The sequence below is a fragment of the Mastigoproctus giganteus genome, chromosome 1 (genome assembly GCF_048544385.1).
Source record: "Mastigoproctus giganteus isolate SK-2022 chromosome 1, ASM4854438v1, whole genome shotgun sequence".
In the NCBI taxonomy this organism is placed as follows: Eukaryota; Metazoa; Arthropoda; class Arachnida; order Uropygi; family Thelyphonidae; genus Mastigoproctus; species Mastigoproctus giganteus.
In genome coordinates, this window is record NC_143575.1 from 143,110,716 (window position 1) to 143,134,219 (window position 23,504).

Sequence of the window (23,504 nt, forward strand, 5' to 3'; positions counted from 1 at the left end):
AGTGAGCGATCAGAGAGAAAACTGGATAACCAATTACTAAAAACAGTTGGCAAACCATAAGATGGAAGCTTGTTTAGAAGACCTTTATGCCAAACACGATCGAAAGCCTTTGAGATGTCAAGAGCAACTGCTTGTGTTTCACCGAACCTTTCCATTGAAGTAGTCCATAAATGGGTAACATAAGCCAGAATATCACCAGTGGATCGACACCGACGGAATCCATACTGGCGATCGTTGATCAGACGGAAGGTTTCTAGGTAGTTTAAGAGTTGGCGGTTAATTGATTTCTCCATTACTTTAGAAAGAGTAGAAGTAATTGCAATGGGACGATAATTGGATGGGAGGGATTTGTCACCCTTTTTAGGAACTGGCTGGATATGAGCAAATTTCCAAGCAGAAGGAAAAACACCTTTGGAATAAGAAAGTGAAAAAAGGCGGCAAAGAATAGGAGTAAGTTCAGGAGCACAGATTTTGAGAACAAGTGGAGAAATACCATCAGGACCTGGAGCTTTCTTAGCATCAAGATTCATCAAAATCCTTCTGATATCCTTTTGACGGAAGACCACAGGAGGCATTGAATGGACCGTGTTGGGAATGGTGGGAGGTGTTTTACCAAGTTCATTAATACATGAGCTGGAAGAAAAATGGGATGCTAGCAGGTCAGCTTTATCCTTGGCTGAAGTGACAACAGAACCATCTGGTTTGGACAGAGGTGGAAGCAGAGATGGGCAAAAGTTGCGGCCAATAACTTTGGCAAGAGACCAGAATGCTCGGCTACCATTAGGGCAAGAAGCAAGTTTTCTACTCTTAGCCTGTTCAAACTCTAGTTTGGACTGATCAATAACTGCTTTACAATTGTTGCGAGCTTTGGTGTAGGCAGAAAATGAAACTGAAGAATTAGAAACAAGCCAATTACGATATGCAACATTCTTCTCTTGAACAGCCTTAGCACATTTATTGGAAAACCAAGGTTTAGATAAAGGACGAGATTTTAAAGTGGAGTGTGGGATAAAGGATTCCATTCCTGCAAGAATAATTTCACTGACACGATCTGAGCAAACGTTGACATCAGGAGTTTTGAAACAGTAATCTGACCAAGGAAAAGAAGAAAAGAAGTCTCGCAGGTCATCCCATTTTGCATTCTTGTAATGCCAAACAACACGAGGTTGGGAATAGCCATGAGATAAAGGTTCCATTGGAGAAGAGACAATCACCAAGTTGTGATCTGAAGTGCCTAAAGGACCTCTCACTTCGACCGTGTACTTAGAAGGGTTGTTTGTGAGAAAAAGATCAAGCGTATTGGCTGTATGATTCGGATTGTCCGGTATTCTTGTAGGTAAATGAACAATCTGTGCTAGGTCATTAGTAATTGCAAAAGCCTCAGCATCTCGACCTGCTGGGTCGGTGTGACTAGAAAACGGAAGCCAGCTGGAGTTGTGAACATTAAAATCACCAAGGAAAATTACCTCACTGTTAGGAAAGTTGGACTGGAGAAAGTCAAGTTGCAACGAGAGGAAGTCAAAGAGCTCCAAGTGATTAGTGGAGTTGGGAGAACGGTAGAGACAACAGATGAATTTGACACAATGAGGTAGAGAGATTTTAAGCCAGAGAAGATCAAAGAGAGGAGATTCCAAATTGCCAAGTCTCTGACAGGGAATATCAGAACGGACATATGCACAAGTACCACCTTTGAGGCGAAAGGAATCATACAGCGAATAATTTGGGCATCTGAGATGAACAGTAGTTGAATCAACCGATAACTGAGATTCTGTCAGAAAAAGTACATGGGGTTTGGCAGACTGCAAGTGGAAATGGACATCGTTGAGATTAGAATTGAGACCACGTATATTTGTGAAATGAATTAGGAAATCCTTGGGAGGTTTAGATCTTTTCGCAGATAAGCTTGTTCTATTAGTTTGACAATTCATGGTGTATTCAATAGTAAGAAAAAGTGGGTGGGACATGCTGTATGAAGTAATGAAATTTTTGGATATGGCGTACATGTGGGAAGAATATACCCAGATCCTTGACATAACGTGGCCTCGACAATGCTCCCCGCATACACACTACTCGGACTCCCTCCAGTCACTATCTGGCAGAGTAGAGGTAGCAAGATTATACACTAGCTGATCCGGAAGCCTCCTAGAGAGTTACCAATAGGTTCGGTCCGGTGTACTAACTAGCGGCCGGCCTGCGAAAACCGTTTTAGAGCTGTACCCTCGAAATGTAAGGAATATTGGATCTCGCCACAACGTTCATCATAACCTCAAGAGTCATCAATCATACTGCATGATGGAAGAGATAGGGAAGGGTTGACCGGAACTTAGCTCTAGAGACTAAACATGGGTTCCACCACTTCAAGCCTCCAATAAGCAAAGTGGTGGTATTTCACCGGTTGATGGAGTCATCTACCACCTAGTACTGCCTGGTAACATAGAGGGGCGGCATTCCTCCATGTGGTGTGGGCGCCACACCTCGACCCCTGCTTACGTTGGTTCACACCTGGGTGGTCACCCACCATGTGCTTGTGCATGGAGGTTATACCCAGGATTACTAACAGTCCCACCATCGTGAAGGTGCAAGCAGAGGATTTGGTTGTCACAGACCGTCCAGACTTCGCCGAAATTGGGTCCACTTGACTTGAGTGTCACCCGAATATCAGTTCCATCAGCGTTTTAGACTCCCAGGTAGCAAGTACAGCTTGTCTGGCATATCTGAGAGAATGTCTGTGACAACCTCAAGGACGTAATGCTGTTTTGCTATTCATTTTCAAGCTATCGATCCATCAAATGAAACGATTTTGTTAAATATGCCAAAAATGCAATCTGTAAAAGAGCTTTATAGTCAGATAAGGGTTATAATATAAGAACAGCATTATAGCGAATCAGCGTAAAGCGAACCGCGTTATAATGGGGGCCTGCTGTACTTCCCTGTGAGGAATGGGACGAACTGTAGATGGTATATTTGGGTATTTTACTGTCCACTTTTTCTTCATTGTCATCCCTACATACATAACAGTCTGTGACGTGATTTGCTGGCTCCCTCCATATCTTGGGTGCCGTGAAAGACATAAACCACCCCTTTTGATTCACCCATGCATTGAGTTTTGATGAATAGGTAGTGCACATGTGTGGAGCCCAGATCTTGTTCTGGTTGCTTACTTTACACCCTGAGTATAAGAAGTAGGCATATTTTATGGCTCGAGTTAAGGGACGCTTTTTTTGAAGCTAATGTGACTTCCACACACGTAACAGAAGTCATCCAGACTATTCACACAATTAAGGGGCATATTAATCTTGCACAACATAAATACTGCACAAAAAGTAGAAATCTCACAGAGAACAACCGTTACCTTTTTATAATGAAATAAATACATAAATTTTAAAAAATAAGTAACTTTAACTCAAATTACATGACAATGCTGGAATGTTGTTCTATAGCCGTATTTGAGGATTGCCACAACAGAGTTAAAGATGCATTTGAGGCAACAACAACTTATCATGTGATGAAGAGTGAGGCAACAGCTGCCGATCACGTGATAAGAGCGTGGCGGTACTGAAACTGCGGTGTTGCCATGCATTTTGCTGAGAGCCATAGTTGATAATGTCGAATTACTCGCTGATATGAGATCCCAACTGTAATTCGATGACAAGACTCAAGCAACAAGTTTTAATGTGATTTTCGTGTTCAGCAGCATAAAACTAGTCAAGATTGGGTATTTTTGTTTTCGTAGCATTTTACGTGCTGACCAGTGTTATTATAGCCACCTTAAAAGAAAACTGTTTTTTTTTTTTTTTAAACCAATAGTTCTGATTATTGGTTTTAAAGTCTTGATTATTCAAATATTTCAATATTTTTATTTTGTGTACATGTTTTGCATTTGCTTTCACTGTAACACATATTTAGGCAACCTCTAATAGAGAATTGCAGTGTATATTGATTTTGCCACAATCTTGTTGATGTCATGCAGATGAATTGTTACATAAAACATGGGAGAAAATAGAAAGGAAAAAAAAAAAAAAAAGTTGGGAGCTGTTAACTGAAAATTGGGAAGCAAGGCAGAGAGAAAGAAAAACAAGTTATTTAATGTATGCAGCTCATTACATTTTAGGCACACTTGATTGGTTTTCTTTCTAATAGTTTTATGTTCTCTAAATTTAGCCACTCAATTTAAGTACAACATTATAATGCAGTAGTTTTCAACTGGCATGCCAGAACAACATTCCAGCATTGTCACATAATTTGAATTTAAGTTACTTATTTTTTAAAATTTATGTATTTATTTCATTATAAAAAGGTATATCCTTATCTTACCTATGTGAGTTAGGATTTTCTGTGCTTATCATTATAAAAACTAACAAGAGGAAAAGACTACAAATGATTGAGGAAGAAATGAGAGATGTCTCCCTAGTATTCCACCTGTAATGATGTTTTTCCACTATAAGTGGGATAGCATCATTACAGGTGGATCCCTCCACCATTTGGGGGTCTATTTTTCCTATTGTATCAATATTTGGGTTGATAATGATAATTTTTCAGTTTTTTTTTTTTTTTTTTTGCACCTTTCATGAAGAAATGGTACTTAATATGTCATTTGAAAATCTGCACAGTTAAATATATTATGCTTGCATTTCTGGCACCTTCAACCACGTTTTGTATGCCATTAAAAAGAATAGAAAAATTTTAAAAAGATTTTATTAAATTACATTAACATACTTTGACACTGATGCCATGTTGAACACATCAATATTTGCACATTTCACACTGGTAGCTTTTAAGAGCATTACTATGAAATAGTACAATTATATAATATAAAATAAAATGTTCTCAAAAACAAATTATCCCCTTCAGTCCCCCCCAGTTGGTGTGACACAGAGAGAGAGAGAGAGAGAGAGAGAGAGAGAGAGAGAGAGAGAGAGAGAGAGAGAGAGAGAGAGAGAGATTAAGGAGTACAAATGCCATGATCAACAGCTAGACAGCAAGGTGTAAAGAGTGGCTTTCCTACCTTCAAGGTTTCAAGTTAAATTTGAAATAAACAAATGTTACCTGCACTTGGAATGATTTCTATTAAGTAAACAAACCGCACCATAAATGATTCCAGGAATTTTACGTTATGGAGGGTTATGTCCATATTTTCTTATTGGAACCTTAAAAAAAGTGATATAAGCGGGAAAGTGTTTTAAATGGTTGTGCTACAGATGGAAAAAAAAAAAAAAAAAAACTGAATCACTTCATTGGACTGATGATGGTGTGCCAGAAAAAGCATTAAAAGAGGGAGAGCACTATACACAGAAATTTACTGTATTAAAATAATTAATTGTATGTATTTTGGAAACAATTTTTGTTTAGATTAAACATGGGGGTTTGTAGAGACTGTACTAGCTTTTTGAGTACTTTGTAGGTATAAGCTCTTACATATTTTAGGCCCAAGACAAGCATGAATAGTAATTTAATGGGCTGCTTAGTCATAAATTTTAGTTTTAAAATGATATTCAGTAAGATTATAATACTAATCTTATGTATCATACACACTGTTTTTTTATTGTTAAGGTCCGGAATATTCAAATGCATTTAACTAATTTTGTTTTCATTAAATAATGTAATGAAACACTTTTATACCACATGATCAGTTCAAGGTTAGTTTATAAAGCACTTGTGACCTGATTCCACTAAATTTGAAAGAGAAGTGATTTCGGCACCCTTGCTAAATCGTATGATCAGACCAAAGCATCTTCCTATTTTTTTAAAATTCATTTCGTATTTTACTTTTGCCTCCATAATATCAGTTTAATATCATTTTGCAATTTTTTCATTAAATTCTTTAAATTAATTTTCTTATTTTTAATTGTGTTAAATTGATTTTTAATTATTTGTTACTCTAATGTAAGATTTTCGATTTTTTTGTTTTAATTTCTGGAGAGTATCATACAGAAGTGTTCTACGTACTATATTGAGGTAAACTTCTCTTACTTCTCTTACAAGTAAATCCCTTACTGAGGAAACATGGTGTTTATCCTTTTCATCACAATTATGTTGGTAGTTCCATGGAGACAGAATGTACAAAAATAAAATAAATATAAAATTCATGGATTTCACCTTAATGTGTTAAACAAGGAAACCAATGGTAATGGAAATCTTTTGAAATTAATATACTTACCTAAACAGTATATACATTGACATGCTTGTCTGCACTGCCACTTATTAAATATCTGGGGAGTGACCAGTCAACACAAAAGATATAATCTTCATGGCCAAACATATCATTTATTGGAGCCTTTACACTGAAATATATATATTTTAAATACCCACAATTAAATTTTGCTTAAATTTATATTAATTAACAAAATATTTAGCATGTAACAGTGATTAGAATGCTAGATGAATTTCAATTAGCACAACTTATTTCTAGGATTGACATAAAGACCAAATTGTATTTATCAAAAAGCTTAATAAAAATAATTATCTTAAATGAATTTGATATGTTTAGTTTAAGAGTTCAACCAGTAGATCAGCAGCTAGACTACAATATGACAAAAATTTTAAAGGATTAAGTAAACTGTAACAATAAATTTAATTAGTAATTAACAAGCAGAAACCACATTCCTTATGGTTTCTGCTTGTTATGGGCCAATATGCCATTCAGCTCAACACAAAAACATCACAACCCTATATCATACTATGCAAACACACAATACTTCAATGATTGGCTTTGCCTGGTACAGTATTAATATAGTATTGATATTGAATATTGTTCAAGGTTTAGGGCTAAATGGATGTCACATGAACTAATGAGACATACGGCAGAGAAGAAAAATGCACGGGATACATATAAATTAATAATTAAAATAACTAAATGCACAAGGCATAATACATTAAGAGTTTAATATCTATATAATATCGGTGTGTAGATACACCATAGACAACTCTTAAAAAACTACAAAGTAGTTGTTGTGGGCATCATTTGATCTTTCTCATATTGTGCCCTGCCTTCACGACGAGTTGCCATGATAGTCTTCTCTATTAGTGAAGCGTTACTTATTCGAGGTAGTGCATTATCATGGCAACTCGTCGTGAAGGCAGAGCACAATATGAGAAAGAGAGCAAATGATGCCCACAACAACTACTTTGTAGTTTTTTAAGAGTTGTCTATGGTGTATCTACACACTATTATATATAAATTAATGGGTGACATGGAAGTCTATGATAGATATAAGCTGGTCTGTAATCAAGTCACAAAGGAGAATAGGCAAAGGATGCAAAGAAAAACAACAAAGAGTTCTTTACCTATGTAAACTCTAGAAGGAAAGGGATGAATCAGATTGGTCCACTGGATACTGATGGTTCAACTGTTGATGATCCTGCTCAGGTGGCTAACAAACTAAAGGAGTATTTTGCATCTACATTCACCCATGAAGAGTTATTCAGGGAGGGGACAGCCAGAGGTGAGTTAAACTCTGGCAGTGAGCTAGATGATTTTGTAATAACTGAGAGGAAAGTGGAGGAGAAATTGTTGAAGATAAACATAAAAAAGGCACCCGGGATGGATGGGATCTATCCAGTTATATTAAAGGAGGCAGCAAAGGAAGTAAGCAAACTCTTAGCCATAATTATGAGATCTTCTTTGGACTCAGGGGAGGACCCAGGGACCGGAGATGTGCAAATATGACCCCAATTCACAAAGGAGGATCAAAGGGCAACACCAGTAATTATAGACCTGTTAGTTTAACTTCTGTTCCAGGAGAATTAATGGAGGCACTGGTTAAAGAAACACTGCAGGATTATCTAGACAAAACTTCAGTTATAGCTCGGACACAGCATGGTTTTGTTAAGGGAAAGTCTTGGGTACTATGATGTGGTCACAAAGGAACTGGATACAGGGAATAACTCTGATATCATATATTTGATTCTTAGAAAGGCTTTTGATACTGCTGCACATGGAAGACTGCTGAACAAATCGGAGCAGTGTGGAACTGGAGGCAAATTGATGCTATGGATAAAGGGATGGTTGAGTGGGAGAAGAGAGAGTGGTAATTAATGGACACTGCTCATCGTGAACTAACGTTATTAGTGGAGTCCCCCAGGGTTCGGTGTTGGGGCCATTATTGTTTTCTGTATTTATAAATGTTATTGATGATGGTATATCAAGCTTAATGTCCAAGTTTGCAGACGATACGAAGGTTGGCAGGGTTGTTAAGGACACTAATGACAGTACGCTGCTGCAACAGGATCTAGAAAAGTTGAGCAGATGGGCTGAGGTGGCAAATGAAGTTTAACATTGACAAATCTAAAGTACTACATATGGGAAACAGTAACCCCAGAGTGACGTATCAACGCTGTGGTACTACACTGACAGTGGTAGAGAACGAAAAGAACCTGGGGGCAATTGTGCAAGTAGATATGAAGTTTTCTGAGCAGTGTAGATGGTCTGCAAGAGTAGCTCATAGTGTCTTGTCAATAATATACAGTAATTTTTCTAGCAGGGATATGGAGGTGATTATTTCCTTGTATAAGGCAATGGTCAGGCCACTCCTTGAGCACTGTATACAGGTCTGGAGGCCTCATTTTAAGAAGGATGTAGAGTTGTTGGAATGAGTACAGAGAAGGGCAACAAGATTAGTGAATGGAACAATGAGTTTCTCTTACGAAGAAAGGCATAAATTTTGCAAATTACAGTATCTGGAGACTAGGTACCTGCGAGGTGATCTGATTGAGTGTATAAAGCCTTGAATGGTTTGAGCATGCTCAATGCTGATGGGATTCTTCCTCTTGCTCAGAATAATCACCTGAGAGGGCATAAATTCAAATTGAGGAAAGACAGATGTAGGATAGATGTGCGGAAGTTTGCCTTTAGCCAGCGGGTAGTTGGTTCGTGGAACACACTTCCATTTTTTGTTGTGGAAGTTGATAGCCGACAGGTATTTGGAATGAATGGAGGGGTGAAATGGGAGCGTTTTTTTTTTTTTTTTTTTTTTTGGCTGATGCTGCATAAGCTTGTTTTCTTGCATCGTATGCCTTTACTAATGCTAATGATACACAGTGAAATGACTGCAATTTGATGGGGTCACTCACATAAAAAAAATAATAAATAAACAAAAAGACCTTTCTGTATACACATATTCAAATCCATATCCCTTATGTCTAAGCAGCACCATGTTTCTAATAGTCAATTTTCTACATTTGATGGCTTAATCAATACTTAAAATTCATCAAATTTGTGTGCTATGCTCCCAGCATTGGTAGCATACAACATATACTTGCACAAGCAACTATATGTTGTATGCTAGTTTTTGATCTTAGTAACCCTAACAATGGCTAAATATGTGCTTGTCCCATGAGAATCCACAGCTTGCCCAGTAATCCCCAACACATTTTTCTTTTCTTTCCAGACTGATGCAATTTCCCAAAAGAATCAGTTTTTCAACCCAACTACAGCAAATATTACTGCACCAAGTGTATCCCATAATTCCCATAAAAATGCTCTCTCCTGTTAACAAGCACAGATAAAAATCTGTCTCACACTAATAACAATACTAATAGACATTGCAATAGTACCCTTCACAACCACCAGGCCAGATTTTAACAGTTTATGTTCAGAATGTGAAAGAAGAGAAAATGAATAATTATAATAATAATAACTAGGGGGCTTTGCCCCTGCTCGCTGCACTCGCTTCTTTTGATAAAGTAAAATAAAATACAGAAGCTTTCAACACTGTCTCTCTCTCTTCCTCTGCTATGAATACATAAACATTTACATATGGAAATCAAGCAAGTACTGCATGGTCATGTTAGATCAGAGGTTCCCAAACTTTCTTGGTTCACAGCGCCCTTACTGTCCCAGTAATTTTTTCACAGCACCCCTAGGCCAAAATAAATACCTAACACAGTGGTTTTCGACCTTTTAATATATACCTATGCAATAATTCTATTCTTTATACAGAGGTATTAAATAAAGATCAATTATAGATTACCACAAAATTAAAAAGATAAGATACAATGGATATTGTACTTTACCCATTTATAATGAAATAAGTATATAAATTTCAAACAAATAATAATAACTAAGTAATTTAAACCCAAATTACATGGCACCACAAGAATGTTGTTGCGGCAACCCGGTTGAAAACCACTGTGTTAGATAAACATAGCGCATGACCACATTTAAACAGAAGCTTGTTTTACCACAGTAAAACAAGCTTCTGTTACGTATTACCACGTAACCCACATCTCTCTTCTCTCACTGGCCGAATAATATCACTTGGAGGAAAATTATTTTAATGTGTAGAAAGATAAGCCATGACACAGAGAGAGAGAGAAAGAGAGACAAATACATGGGATAATGATGATGATGCAGGCCCACTAGTTAAAACACACGGGGATCAAGGCCCCCTCTCACCGAAAAATACCATCAGAGACTATCTCTTAGTCTCTGCTAAAATCAAAGCTGAATGGTGGGAATGTGGTAACAGCCATAAATACTTATGCAGTCCCAGTACTAACATACTCCTTTGGGATTATAGATTGCACCAAACTGAGCTGGAGGAGATTATGAGATCGACCAGGACAATGATGACCAAGTGGTGCCAACACCACCTGAAGTCGGCCATTGAGAAACTAACCACAGCACATAAAGACAGAGTGAAGGGATTGACTGACCTCATTGAACAAGAGAAGGCGATTAAGAGCCTGCAGGATTACTTCCAGGAAAAAAAAGACCAATCTACCAAGCCATGTAGACAAACAGAACACATCACTCAACCTCAACAAGGGGACCACACTCAACACAGACAAGAAACAAAACAGAAAGAAGGGCAAAAAAGACACTCCATGGTGGACACTACAATGACCTCTATCAAGACTACATAGATAAGATGGCCCCTAATGCCTGACTCACGAATGGAAGGTTATTCCCGAGAATGAAGGATTCATGCTCCCCAAGCAAGACTAGGTAATCAACACTAGTAACTACAGGAAATACATTGCCCAGAACCCTGAACTAACAGATGACATACATTGACGATGTCTACTGACCCCAGAAACAATCCAGCACATCATCATGGCATGATTATCACCCAGACGTAGTATACTCACAGACATGATCAGGTGGGCAGGATAATACATCAGAAACTAATAAAAAATTACCGGCTCATTAAAGAAAGTTTGCCATATTACAAATATGAGCTTCAGACCATACTACAGAGCTCTACTCACAGGTGACACTGGGATCATGCCATCATAATGGACAAGTTGATCCCACACAACAGACCAGACATAACCCTCAATGACCAGAAGGAAATGGCTACCTACCTGATCGACATAGCAGTGCCCAACACCAGCAACCTCCAGAAAATATACGACGAAAACATCAGGAAGTACTCAGACCCAAGACAGGAAGTCAAAGATAAGTGGAACATGGAACAAGTAATGACCATTCCAATCATCTTGTCAACCACCAGCATGGTGCCAAAGAGCCTCCACAAGAATCTAGCAAAAATAGGCCTCCCAGAGAACATTTACAGGGAACTCCAGAATGCATCAATCCCAAACACCTATAGGATAGTAAGATAGGTCCTCAACCAACAACAATAATAATAAAACCGGACACAACAAACCACAAATCCCATAAAGGAGAAAAAGTTTTATTATAGTAATAATAATAATAATAATAATAATTATTATTATTAATAACTTCCACCTGGTACCAGTACCCATCGTGGGATGGGAAAACCATTAGGAGAAAAGATAATGATATAAGTGGCACTGCCCAGTGGTTATCAAGACAGACCACCAATGTGATGGACCAGAGTTTGAATACCAATGTGAGAGAAAAAAATAAAATAAAATAAAAAATAAATCAGTCAGCTACTGAGTGCTGGGCACTCAGAATGAAGGGTCTGTAGTTACGAATGGTTGTCAGTGTAGTACTTCAAATAGAGAGCTTTATGGTAACTGAAATAAAGTTTCTAGTACCCCAGCTTGGCCTAAAACTGAGGAACTAATGAAAACATTGTCTTTCTAGTTGTGAATGACAAGGGTGGGAGAAGCGACTGGCAGGTGAGGGCTGTGCAAGGCTCTGTGCAAGAGAGACTGACCATAGCCTAAAAATGAAAAACAAAAGCAGGAGTAAAAAAAGTAATCCCAGTTACTTTTGTTGTAGAGGGAGCAATATCTGTGATGTGCTTAATCCAAGGGAAATAAGAAGCCAGGGTGATTCCAAAACAGATATGTGATCTTGTTTAAAAATCTAAGTGTCATTGATCTTTAATCCTGAATTTTAGAATTAAAGTAAACTAAGATTTTTTGCTTGCCTCATTGGAGAATACCTGGAGATGATATTTAAGAAACTGCTAGCAGCCATTCAAATGTTTAAACTGTTTGTGAAGGGAAAGGGTTATTCAGCAAAGCTATGGATAAGATTTCCAGACAATGGAAGAAGGTCATTAATATGCGAGGGGTGATCATTTAATTCTCACATTGGCGCAAGATCTTATCATAACTGTCATCATCCGAATCTGTGGATTTCTCCTTCCTGAAATGCTCTCCTTTGAACATTACACAATTTTGCCACCATTGGACACACGCATTAAATGCTTCTTGCAAGCCATTTTTCGAAAGATTACAAAGTGCTTCGGTTGTGGCTCTGCAAGCATTGTTGTCAGATGCGAAACACTTGCCTTTCAGAGCTTTCTTTGGACACGGGAATATGAAGAAATCACATGGGCTAAATTCGGAAAAATAATGGGAATGTGGCAGAACCTTGGCACCCATGCAGGGCTCAATGGCTGCATAATATTAGCCGTGTGGGGCTTGGCATTGTCATGATGGAGAAACCACTTCACACCAGAAAGTTCTTGGTGTTTCTCACAAATCACATGGCATAGTTTGACTTCAGAGTATGTTTTCTTATTCATAGTTATTCCACAAAGCACAAAATGTAACAAGCATGCTTTTTATGTCAAAAAATACATGTACGAATGGGAAGCTCGAAATTTCTTAAATCTTGGTGAATCGGAATGCTTCCACTCATGACTGTTGTTTTGTTTCTGGATGATAACGAAAAATCCAAGTTTCATTACAAGTCACTATTCGATTTAAGAAGTTTTCACCCTGTGTTTAAAAATTATCAAGAATTTCTTTGCACAAGTCTACTCATTGCTGTTTTTGTTCTGAAGTCAAATTGTGTGGAATCCAGAGGGTACAGATTCGCAACATTTTCAGGTAATCTTTTGCACAATATTGTGAGCTCTACCGTATGAAATAGACATTCAAACAGCTAATTCATGAAGTGTAATTCACCTGGAGTTGTCGAGGAGGAAGGCTGATCTGGTCGTGGGTCATTTAAACATGGCTATTCTACCAAGACACTCATTACCACGTGCTTCATTCATCTCTTTAACTGTTTCCGATGTATTTAAGCCCCATCTGACACAATAAACGAATCACATACTGCTGTTCAATCTGTATGTCCAGCATGATACTTGCTTCAAAATTGCTTGTCAGTGACAAGCAGCTAAAAAAAACTCTTCATGCAACACTGGCTCGACAAGTACTGGCATCCACACACAGAATCTGCTCAGTAGCGATCAGAGAGAGGGCCTTTAGCGGCAATTATGGAACATTTGAGTGGTAAACATAAAATCTTGCACCAGTCCATAAATTAAATGATCACCACTTGTACAAGAGCAAAAGAGTGAGGGAAGACCTGAACCTTGTGGAACACCAGCATTAGTGAAGATAGTTAGAAGATAGAAAGCCATCTATCAAAGAAAGAAGATAGAAAGCCATTATATCAAAGAACTGGGTATATTCTGGGCATACACAAAAATTTCATTACTTCACGCAACATGCCCTACCATCTTTTCTTACTACTGAATACACCATGATTAGTAATAGAACAAACTTACACCGATGAGCCAAAACATTATGACCACTTACCTAATATGATGTTGGTAGTCCACGTGCAGCCAAAACAGCTTGTACCCAGTGAGGCATGGATGCTACAAGGTTTCTAAATGTGCTTGTGGTATCTGGTACCAGCACGTAACCAGCAGATCGGAGTTGCTGTTCCTACACAAACCACTGATGCTCGATGTGATTGATGTTTGGGTAATTTGGAGGCCAGGGCAATACCTGGAAGTCTTCTTCATATTCTGTGAACCAGTCTCGAACAATCTGAGCGGTGTGGCATGGTGCATTATCCTGCTGAAAGACAGCACTGTCAGAGGGGAAGACTGTTGCCATGAAAGGGTGTACTTGGTCAGCAATCATGTTTAGGTAGGTGATAGATGTCAGAGTGCTCGGCACATGGATGACTGAACCCAGCAGAACATCACCCAAAGCACTTTTGTCCCACGGTGCATCTAGGTGCCATCACTTCCCCAGGTAAATGACACACACGCACGCACGCACACGACCGTCCACGTGGTGCAACAGGAAACGTGATTCATCGGACCAGATGACCTTCCAATCACTCAAGGTCCAGTTTCGATGCTCGCATGCCCATTGTAGGCACTGTCGCTGGTGAACCGTGGTTAGCATGGGCACTCGGAGCGGCTACGCAGCCCCATTTTCAGCAGGGTTCATGTGTTGTGACACATTACTCCCGTCACCAGCATTCCAATTACCAGCGAGCTGCACCACAGTCGTCCTTCTGTTGTCACGTACCATCCGGGAGAGCCTTTGCTCACCTCAAGCATTGACGAGCTATGGTCGTCCAGCACCTTGCCAACAGTTCGTGGGTTTTCCCTCCTTGGACCACTTTCAGTAGGTACTAACCATGGCTGACCGTGAGCACCCCCACAAGCTGTGCCATTTTGGATATGCTCTGACCCAGCTGTCTGGCTATTACAATTTGGCCTTTGTCAAACTTGCTTAAGTCCACCGCCTTTCCCATCTGAAGAACAAGAGTAACACTGATTAACGGAGCTCAGTATCAGTATTTTTTATACCGTGTCCCAAACCGCACATGCTGTAGTTCACTTGCAGTTGCTTCAATTTTCATAACAACTTGCTGGTCATAATGTTTTGGCTCATCGGCGTATCTGTGAAAAGATCTAAACCTCCCAAATGCTTCTCATTCATTTCGCAAATATAAGTGGTCTCAGATCCAATCTCAATGATGTCCATCTACACTTACAGTCTGCCAAACTCTGAACTTTTTCTGACAGAATCCCAATTATCGGTTGATATAATCAGTGCTCATCTGAATTGCCCTAATTGTTCGCTGTACTGGTATTTTGCACATGTTCGATTTGTATTCATTGTCAGAGACTTAATAATTTGGAATCTCCTCTTTTTGATCTTCTCTAGCTTAAAATTTCTCTATCCCATTCTGTCACCTCTATTGATCTCCCAATTCCACTAATCACTTGGAACTCTGACTTCCTTTCTTTGAAGCTCAACTTTCTCCAGCCCAACTTTCCTAACAGTGAGGTAATTTTCCTTTGTGATTTTAATGTTCATAACTCCAGCTGGCTTAAGTTGTCTAAGACACGGACTCACCTCGTTGAGATGCAGAGGCTTCTGCAATTACTAATGACCTCACACAGATTGTTCCTTTACCAACTAAAATACCAGACAATTCTAATCTCACACCCAACACTCTTGACTCTTGATCTTTTTCTCACAGACAACCATTTTAAGTTCACAGTCAAGGTTAGTGGTCCTCTAGGAACCCAAGATAACAAATTGGTGATGGTCTCTTCTACAACGGAACCATTACTTCATGGCCATTATCAGCCTTGTGTTGTTTGGCAGAGGATTTCTATTCTTCTTTTCCCTGGTTGGATTACTGTTTTAAATCTTCTGATGTAAACATTTGCTCAGATCATGTCAGTGAAATTGTTTCTTGCAAGGATGTAATCTTTTATTTCACATCCAACTTAAAATCTTGTCCTATATCTAAACGTTGGTTTTCAAATAAATGTGTTAAGGTTGTTCAAGATAAGAATGTTACATATTGCAATTGGCTCACATCCAAATCTCCAGATTCATTTTCTGCCTACAACAAAGCTTGCAGCAATTGTAAAGCAGTTATTAACCAGTCCAAACTAGATTCTGAACAGGCTAAAAGTATAAAACTTGCTTCTTGCTCAAATGGCAGTTAAGCATTCTGGTCAAAGGCCACAACTTTTGCCCATCATTAGTACTCCCGCTTCTGTCAAAACCTGATGTTTCTATTGTCAAGTCAGTTAAAGATAAAGCTGACTAGCTAGCATCCTACTTTTCTTGTAAGTCTTCATTCTCCAACTTATTGATGATGATCTTGGGAAATCGCCTCCTACCATTTACAGTACACTCCACTTAATGCCTTCTGTGGTCCTACATCAAAAAGATAAACTTTGAACGGTCTTGATGCCAAGAAAGCTCCAGATCCTGTTGGTATTTCTCCACTTGTTCTTCAAATCTGTGCTACTGAGTTTACTTTTTCTTACTCCTGCCCTGTGTTACCAGTTTAATTTTCTTATTTCACTGGTGTTTTTCCTTCTGCTTAGATATTTGCTCATATCCAGCTAGTTTCTAAAAAAGGTAACATATCCCCTCCATCCAATTTTCATTCCATTGCATCCACTTCTACTCTTTCTAAAGTATTGGAGAAATCCATTAGGCACCAACTTCTAAAATATCTTGAAACCTTTCATCTGATCAATGATTGCCAATATGGATTATATCAGTGTCAATCCGCTGTTGATATACTTGCTTATGTTACCCACCTATAGACACATTCAACAGAAGAGACTGGTGAATTGATTGATTTGGTTTTTAATAACGCATTGGTCAAGAAGTTGCTGTTCACATTTCAAAAGCTTTTGATTGTGCTTGGCATAAAGGTCTTCTGAATGAGCTTTCCTCTTATAGACCAATGACTGTTTCTTGTAATTGGGTCCTTCTCCACTAATCCTGGTGTTACCCCCAAGATTCTATTCTTTCTTCCACTCTTTTTCTCTTGTACACCGATTCAATGACCTTCAATGAGCGATAACACATTGCATTCCAACTTCGAGTTACAGAAACTTTTCCCTGCACAAACAGCTTCATCTTATTGAATATCCACTACCAATTCCTCAAGTGCTGACCTCCAGGTAATTCTCCAATGGGGCAAAGATAATTCTCTATGGGGATTACCCTGACTTCTAATCTTTCTTGGCATAAGCATATCACAAATATTGCTTTCTTTACATCTAAAAAACTGGATTTTTCTCTTTTGCTCTCGGCATTACTTTTCTTCTAAGCAGCTACTCATTCAGTACAAATTTCAAATCTGTCCTACTATACCTCACATCTGGGATGGTGCCTCTGTAACCTGTCACAGGCCTCTAGACTCCATTCAAAAGAGGGCAGTTTAGTTATCTAACAACTCATTGCTCACAATGTCTCTCCACTCTATGCCTCATATATGTTCTGTTTCTGTTGCATGTCTTTTCCACAGCCACTGCTCTTCTGAATTGACTTCTATATCTACTTCCGCCAAAACACACCTTTCTCTTCCAAACCAGTCTGAACGTTTGCCACAAGCAATCAACATCCATTTACTGCCCTACTTCAAACTCAGCAAACCAACCTTTCTTTTTCTTCATTTATCGTTTCAACTTCCATTTTCTGGAACAAATGCACATATTTCCCAAAAATTACAATCTACAGAAATTCGAGAAAATTTTTTTTTTTTTTAATGAAAAAAAAAAAAAAAAACCCACACCCAACTGTGAAGAAGGGCATCCTTGGGGGGAGGGGAGTAAGTAAAAAAATTGGTTTAATATTGATAATGATTTTAAGTTTTTCCTATATATACTAACAAGTATCCCATACTTTACTATGTAAAATGTATTAAATTCCAAGTGAAACTTATTTTGATATAACCAATGATGGGAAAGAGGGTTAAAGAATATTGTATGCAGAATGTAAGAAAAAAATTACATGTGAATAATATAAAATGTATAGTCAAATTTATGATTACCTTTAAAACAGAAAAAAATTTACCTTCTTATGTCCCATAATTTCAGAACTTTATCATCAGATCCTGATATAAAGTGATATTCATCCACTGGAGACCAGTGTACTGATCTCACCCAGAGAGAATGGGAAGTGAATGCACATTTCACAAGCGTACCATCTAGACAAATTGTAAGAAAAATTAACTGAACAAAATCAAAATTTTAAGGTTAAATAGAACTTTAAATTATAATATGTCTAAATTACCACTGTTATACCACATGGAGTTTTAATATGCAGTCGATTCCGGTTATTTGAGACACATCGGGACTAGTGCATTTTGGCCTGATTAAGTGGCTGCCCCAATTATCTGAAGTTTCATGTAAATAGTTAAAAATGCAGTGGATCACAATTACAATTGGTTCTCTGTACAATGTGTAGTAAGCACTGGTTGCTGTAATCACGTTTGTGAATTGAATTTTAATTCTATTAAAGAGCGATTCTAATTAGCGAAAATAGGAGGAATAATATCTACAGGCCATAAAAGTAAAGATATATTAAGCACAAATTTGCCCTTTATTATCCTGCACAAACAGCGTTTGTGCAGGATAATGATTATTACCGCTGTTTGTGCAGTTACCTTACCAATTGAAAAATTAAATGATACGTGAAATATCGGAAGAATATACGTGATAATCGGAATAATTAATATGTACTGTAATATGTACATACTAACTAGTTGACATTTCTGTTCACTGACATTTGTGGGTGGGGGTTAAAATTTAAAATAGTAAAAAGATAAGCAATCAATAACAAAGAACACAACATACACAAATTGCAAGTAACACAATACGTGCAAGTGAAAATGGAGTAACAAGTTATGAAGCTTTAAAAATAGGAATGAAGAGAAGATTCTGAAAATTAACTTTTTTATATGACTGAAGATGCCATGGAAGTGTAAACACATTTCACCATAATAACCGACAGAATTCAGGCTTTCGGTATTATCGTAAATTCGATAAGACTGAGTTTACTATCAGTTTATGATAGATTGCACTAACAGAAAAGCCCAATAAACAGGTGACTGCTAATTGTTTTTGTTTTATGGTTGTGACCTCCAGGAATCTGACCAAACCATGTGGTACATTCAGAGACAATCGTAGGGTAATCTACAGTGCTGTGGTCTCCTTTCCCGATTAAACAGCATGTTGTCCCAATTAAGCAAAGTTAACCCTGGCTATTTTCTCAATTGGGTTCTGTTTTTTAAGATTTGCCCCAAATAAACAGCTGCCCCGATTAACTGGTGGACCAAATAGCCGGAACCCACTGTATTTTTTTTAGGTGTTACCAAACTAATATACATTGAGTAACATTTCAGGTATCTTGCTGAAACCCATCATCAGACTTTGCTGCTGACCGAATCCTCCTGCTGGGCACTTGGACCTAAATGGTTAATTTTAACTAAAGATGTTAAATAGAACAATATGAGAATATTATGTTGCAATAAGCAACCAAATAAGAATAGAATTTCTGTACTTATTTGTAATATGGGTAAATCAAAAAGTTCTATAAATGGAACATAGCCAATCAAAAAGTCGTAAGTGTAATATAGAAAATGTTATAACAGAATGTTGCATGGCTAGCATATAACAATTTTCAGCAAACTGGCATGTGTGTGTGTGTGTGGTTAAAGATCATTATAACAGAAATGTGCAGCCAAACGTGCTATGAGCAGCAATCAAATATTGGAAAAGGGTAAACTTAATGCCAACTGATTCTAGAGAGAGGCATGGTTGACACTCTGGGTGACATAGCTCCATCATATGCCACAGTTAAAAAATGGACATAAAATGGGCAGACAACCATGTGAAGGTACACCCCCATGTCAGCTGATCAAAAACAGTCATGACTAAGGAACTGATCAAACAAATCACTGCATTATACAGTGATGAATGATCCAAAAAATTTGAGAAAACACAAGAACTATCCTGGAAGTGCAATGTATATTGATGGAATAATTAGACATGAAAAAATTATCACCAAGATGGGTCTTCTGTAACTCTGATCAAAAAGGAATGAAAATAAAAATTTCAAACACACTTCTAACGAAGTTTAATAAGGATCCTGACTTTTCCTTGTAGGCAATCTCTTGCTACAGTGGAAAGGGCAGATCAGTTTGATTCTGAAAAAAGAGAACTATTTAAACGTGGAAGCATCAAATTTGCTGGTCAAAACAATGGGCTCAAAGTAGCAGGAGTGCTGTGGTTCAGTGGGGGGGGGGAGTTCATAGTTCAGTTGGAAATGTTAGTAGAGAAGAGCAACAAATTTCGAGAGGGGGAATCCAAAGGGGCTCTTACCAGAAAAGGCTTCAGTTCTTCAAACTGCAGTGTCTAGAGACTAGGCACCTGTAAAGTGATCTGATTGAGGTATTTAAGGCTTTGAATGGATTGAGGAAGCATAATACTAATGGCATTTTTCCTCTTGCTCCAACTACAAATGAGGGGGGCATAAATTTAAATAAAGTAAGGATGATTGCGGGACTGATGTGCAGAAGTTTACCTTCAGCCAGCGGGTGGTTGATTGTTGAAACAAACTTTCATCTGTTGTGGTGGAAGTGGGTAAACTGAATAAATTCAAGGAAGATTTTTTTGGGTGATGATTTATAAACTTGCTCTCTTGCATCATTTGCCAATACTAAGTGTTTGAAGCAGGCAAACAATCATGCAATCATTATAGAAGTTTAGACCAGAAATTGCAATTTTAGAGGAGAGGAATGTAGAGAAGGAGAAAATTGCATCACTATGTGTTGTTTTGTTAGAACAATGCATAAATTTCATGATGACATGGCTGCCACTCACAAGGCTAGATTTCAAATTGTTGCTTGTCCAACTTTTTCACTAATTTTTCCCAGTAATTTTTCATTGCCTTGGTTAATGGAGCACTTGCATGGACAAAAATATCAGAATGGTGGCAATGTGCAAGAATGTGGAAAATGATTATTAGTTATTAATGGTTATTAGTTGCTACTACATTGGGATTAGAATTTTTTGATTACTCCACTGTATGTCACAAAGCTAACTTAAAAAATTCAATACTGAATATTAAATATTCATGATAATAACAATAAGAATACATTTAACATATCATTTTAATATAAACCAGTCCTCGTTCAAGTTACAAAGGAGGTAAGACACATTAGGCATATTAAAGAAGATTACCTCTTTCTTTATGTTAACAGTAGGAGGGAGTAGTTGAATTACATTGTTCAACTTCATATTGATTGTTTAACATTTGATGCTTATACTGCTCAGGCTGCTGAAAATCTGAATAGATTTTATTAGCCAAAATTATGAGAGCATATTGGGATTCAAGAAAGGTCCCTAGACCTTTCTTGAATGCAAATATACCCCGATTACATAAAGGGGATCAAAAGGTGACATTACAGTAATTACAGATCTATTCCAGGAAAAATACCGGAGAAAAATATTGGTTAAAGAAGTAATGCAAGATCATCTAGACAGGAATGCAGTTATATTGCAGTCATAGCATGGATTTGTTAAGGGGCAATTTTGTCTAACCAAGCTGATTGGATGCTATTATACAGTAACAAAGGAAAACCAGAAGTAAAAAAAGTAATTTTGACATCATATACTTAAGATTCCAGAGGAGCTTTTAATACTGTTACACATAAAAGACTGCTATACAAATTTGAGCAGTGTGGCATTAAATGCAAGTTGGAATGGATGAGTGGGAGAAGACATTGTGGTTATCAATGGGTCCTGCTCTTCTTGGACTAATGTTATTAGCAGAATCTTCCAAGGTTCAGTGCCAGGCCCACTGTTGTTTTCTATATTTATTAATGATATAAGTGTGAAATTAATCACAGTTATAAGGGTATACTAGTGCAAAAGATCTAGACAAATTAGCTTCCTTTGCTGCCTCCTTTAATATAACTGGATAGATCCCATCCACCCCAGGTGCTTTCCGTATGCTTAACTTCAACAATTTCTCCTCCACTTTGTCAGTTATTACAAAATCACTTAGCTCCCTGTTAGAGTTTGATAAACTTCTGGCATTCCCCTCATTGAATAACTCCTCATGTGTGAATAATGCAGATGCAAAATACTCATTCAGTTTATTAACTACCTGAGCATAATCATCAATAGTCAATCCATCTATGTTAAGTGGTCCAATCTGATTCATCCCTTCCCTTCTAGAGTTTACATAAGTAAAGAATTCTTTGCTGTTTTTCTTTGCATCCTCTGCCAAAGATTTCTCGTAATCTACCTTCCCCTGCCTAACCTCCTTTGTGATTTGATTACAGACCAGCTTATATCTGCCATAGGCTTCTGGTCACCTGATAATTTATATGCATCCCATACATTTTTCTTCTCTGCCACGAGCCTCATTAATTCATCTGACGTCCATTTAGGCCTAAACCTTAAACAGTATTTCTTAGTTGGAATGAAAAGCCTAGTAGCCTCAAAGATTAAGTCCCTGAAGGCTTCTCATTTAGAATTCAACGTTGGTAACATGATCAGTTGATCCCACTGTATAGAGTTTAAAAACTGTTTGAGACCCCTGTAGTCACCTTAACAAAGCAAAAGCCATTCCCTTTAGTCTTGATGGTAGTTACATCTTTAAGTAATTCCCATATCAGTACACTGTGATCACTGTCACCCAGTGGTTCCTTTATCTGCAAATTCTTAATGCATGAATAATCTTTGCTGATAATCAGATCAAGAATATTTCTCCCTCTGGTTGCCTCTCGAACATGCTGCTGTAGAAAACAGTCATCCAATAAATCCAAAAAAGTCTTGCTAGTGTGTGAGTGACCAACCCACAAGTTCCAGTCAATATCTGGAAAGTTAAAATCCCCCATTATCAGACATTCTGATTTACTGGCTCACTCTATTTCTCTGCACAACTGCTCATTATACTCATCAAATTCATTAGGCCTATAATACACCAAACAGACTCAACATTGCATTGTCCACCAACATCAATTGGATGTACTTCTTTAGGTTTCATGTGTTTCTTGACTAACAGTATAACTCATGCTCCCTTCCTGTCTGTTCTTCTGTTCACATTGTACTCCCAAATTTCAATTCTGCACTGCTTATATCTGTGTGACACTATGTCTCTGATATCCCAAGAATATCTTTCATGTCTTGACGAGCACTTCAAGCTCATCAAATTTATTAACTATACTCCTAGTATTGGTGTACATGCAAGTATACATGCACCTGTTTCTACCCTTAGTTATCCTAACACAGCCCATGTATTTATTTGTTCCATTATGACTCCTGGAAATCTCCACTGCCTTGCTTTCCATAGCACTGCTCATTCCAATAGAAGCAGTGCAAGAATCACTTTTACCTTTGCCTGCGGCCACTGTTAACCTTTTAGTCTGTGTACCCCCCCCAAGCTAGCAGTTTTCCAACCCACATAAACACTGCCTCGATAGCAAGAGCATATATTGTTGCACCCTTTCTATTTAAGTGTACCCCATTCCTGTAGAAGCAATCTCTCATGTCAACAAGCACAGACCAGGCTGAAAAAAATTCTACCCCTTGAGC

At 37.9% G+C, this 23,504-nt stretch overlaps 1 protein-coding gene across 1 annotated transcript in view; it reads right to left on the reverse strand.

Annotated features, from left to right (window-relative positions):
* The window catches only part of LOC150091172 (ribosome biogenesis protein WDR12 homolog), a 257,271-nt gene that overhangs the window by 17,293 nt on the left and 216,474 nt on the right, over positions 1 to 23,504 (reverse strand). Inside the window, exons 11-12 of the mRNA XM_090382466.1 lie at positions 17,974 to 18,106; positions 6,158 to 6,281 (exon numbers count right to left, since the gene is read on the reverse strand). Of these exons, the coding sequence (XP_090238592.1) occupies positions 6,158 to 6,281; positions 17,974 to 18,106 (257 nt within the window). The remainder of the gene's footprint in view (positions 1 to 6,157; positions 6,282 to 17,973; positions 18,107 to 23,504) is intronic.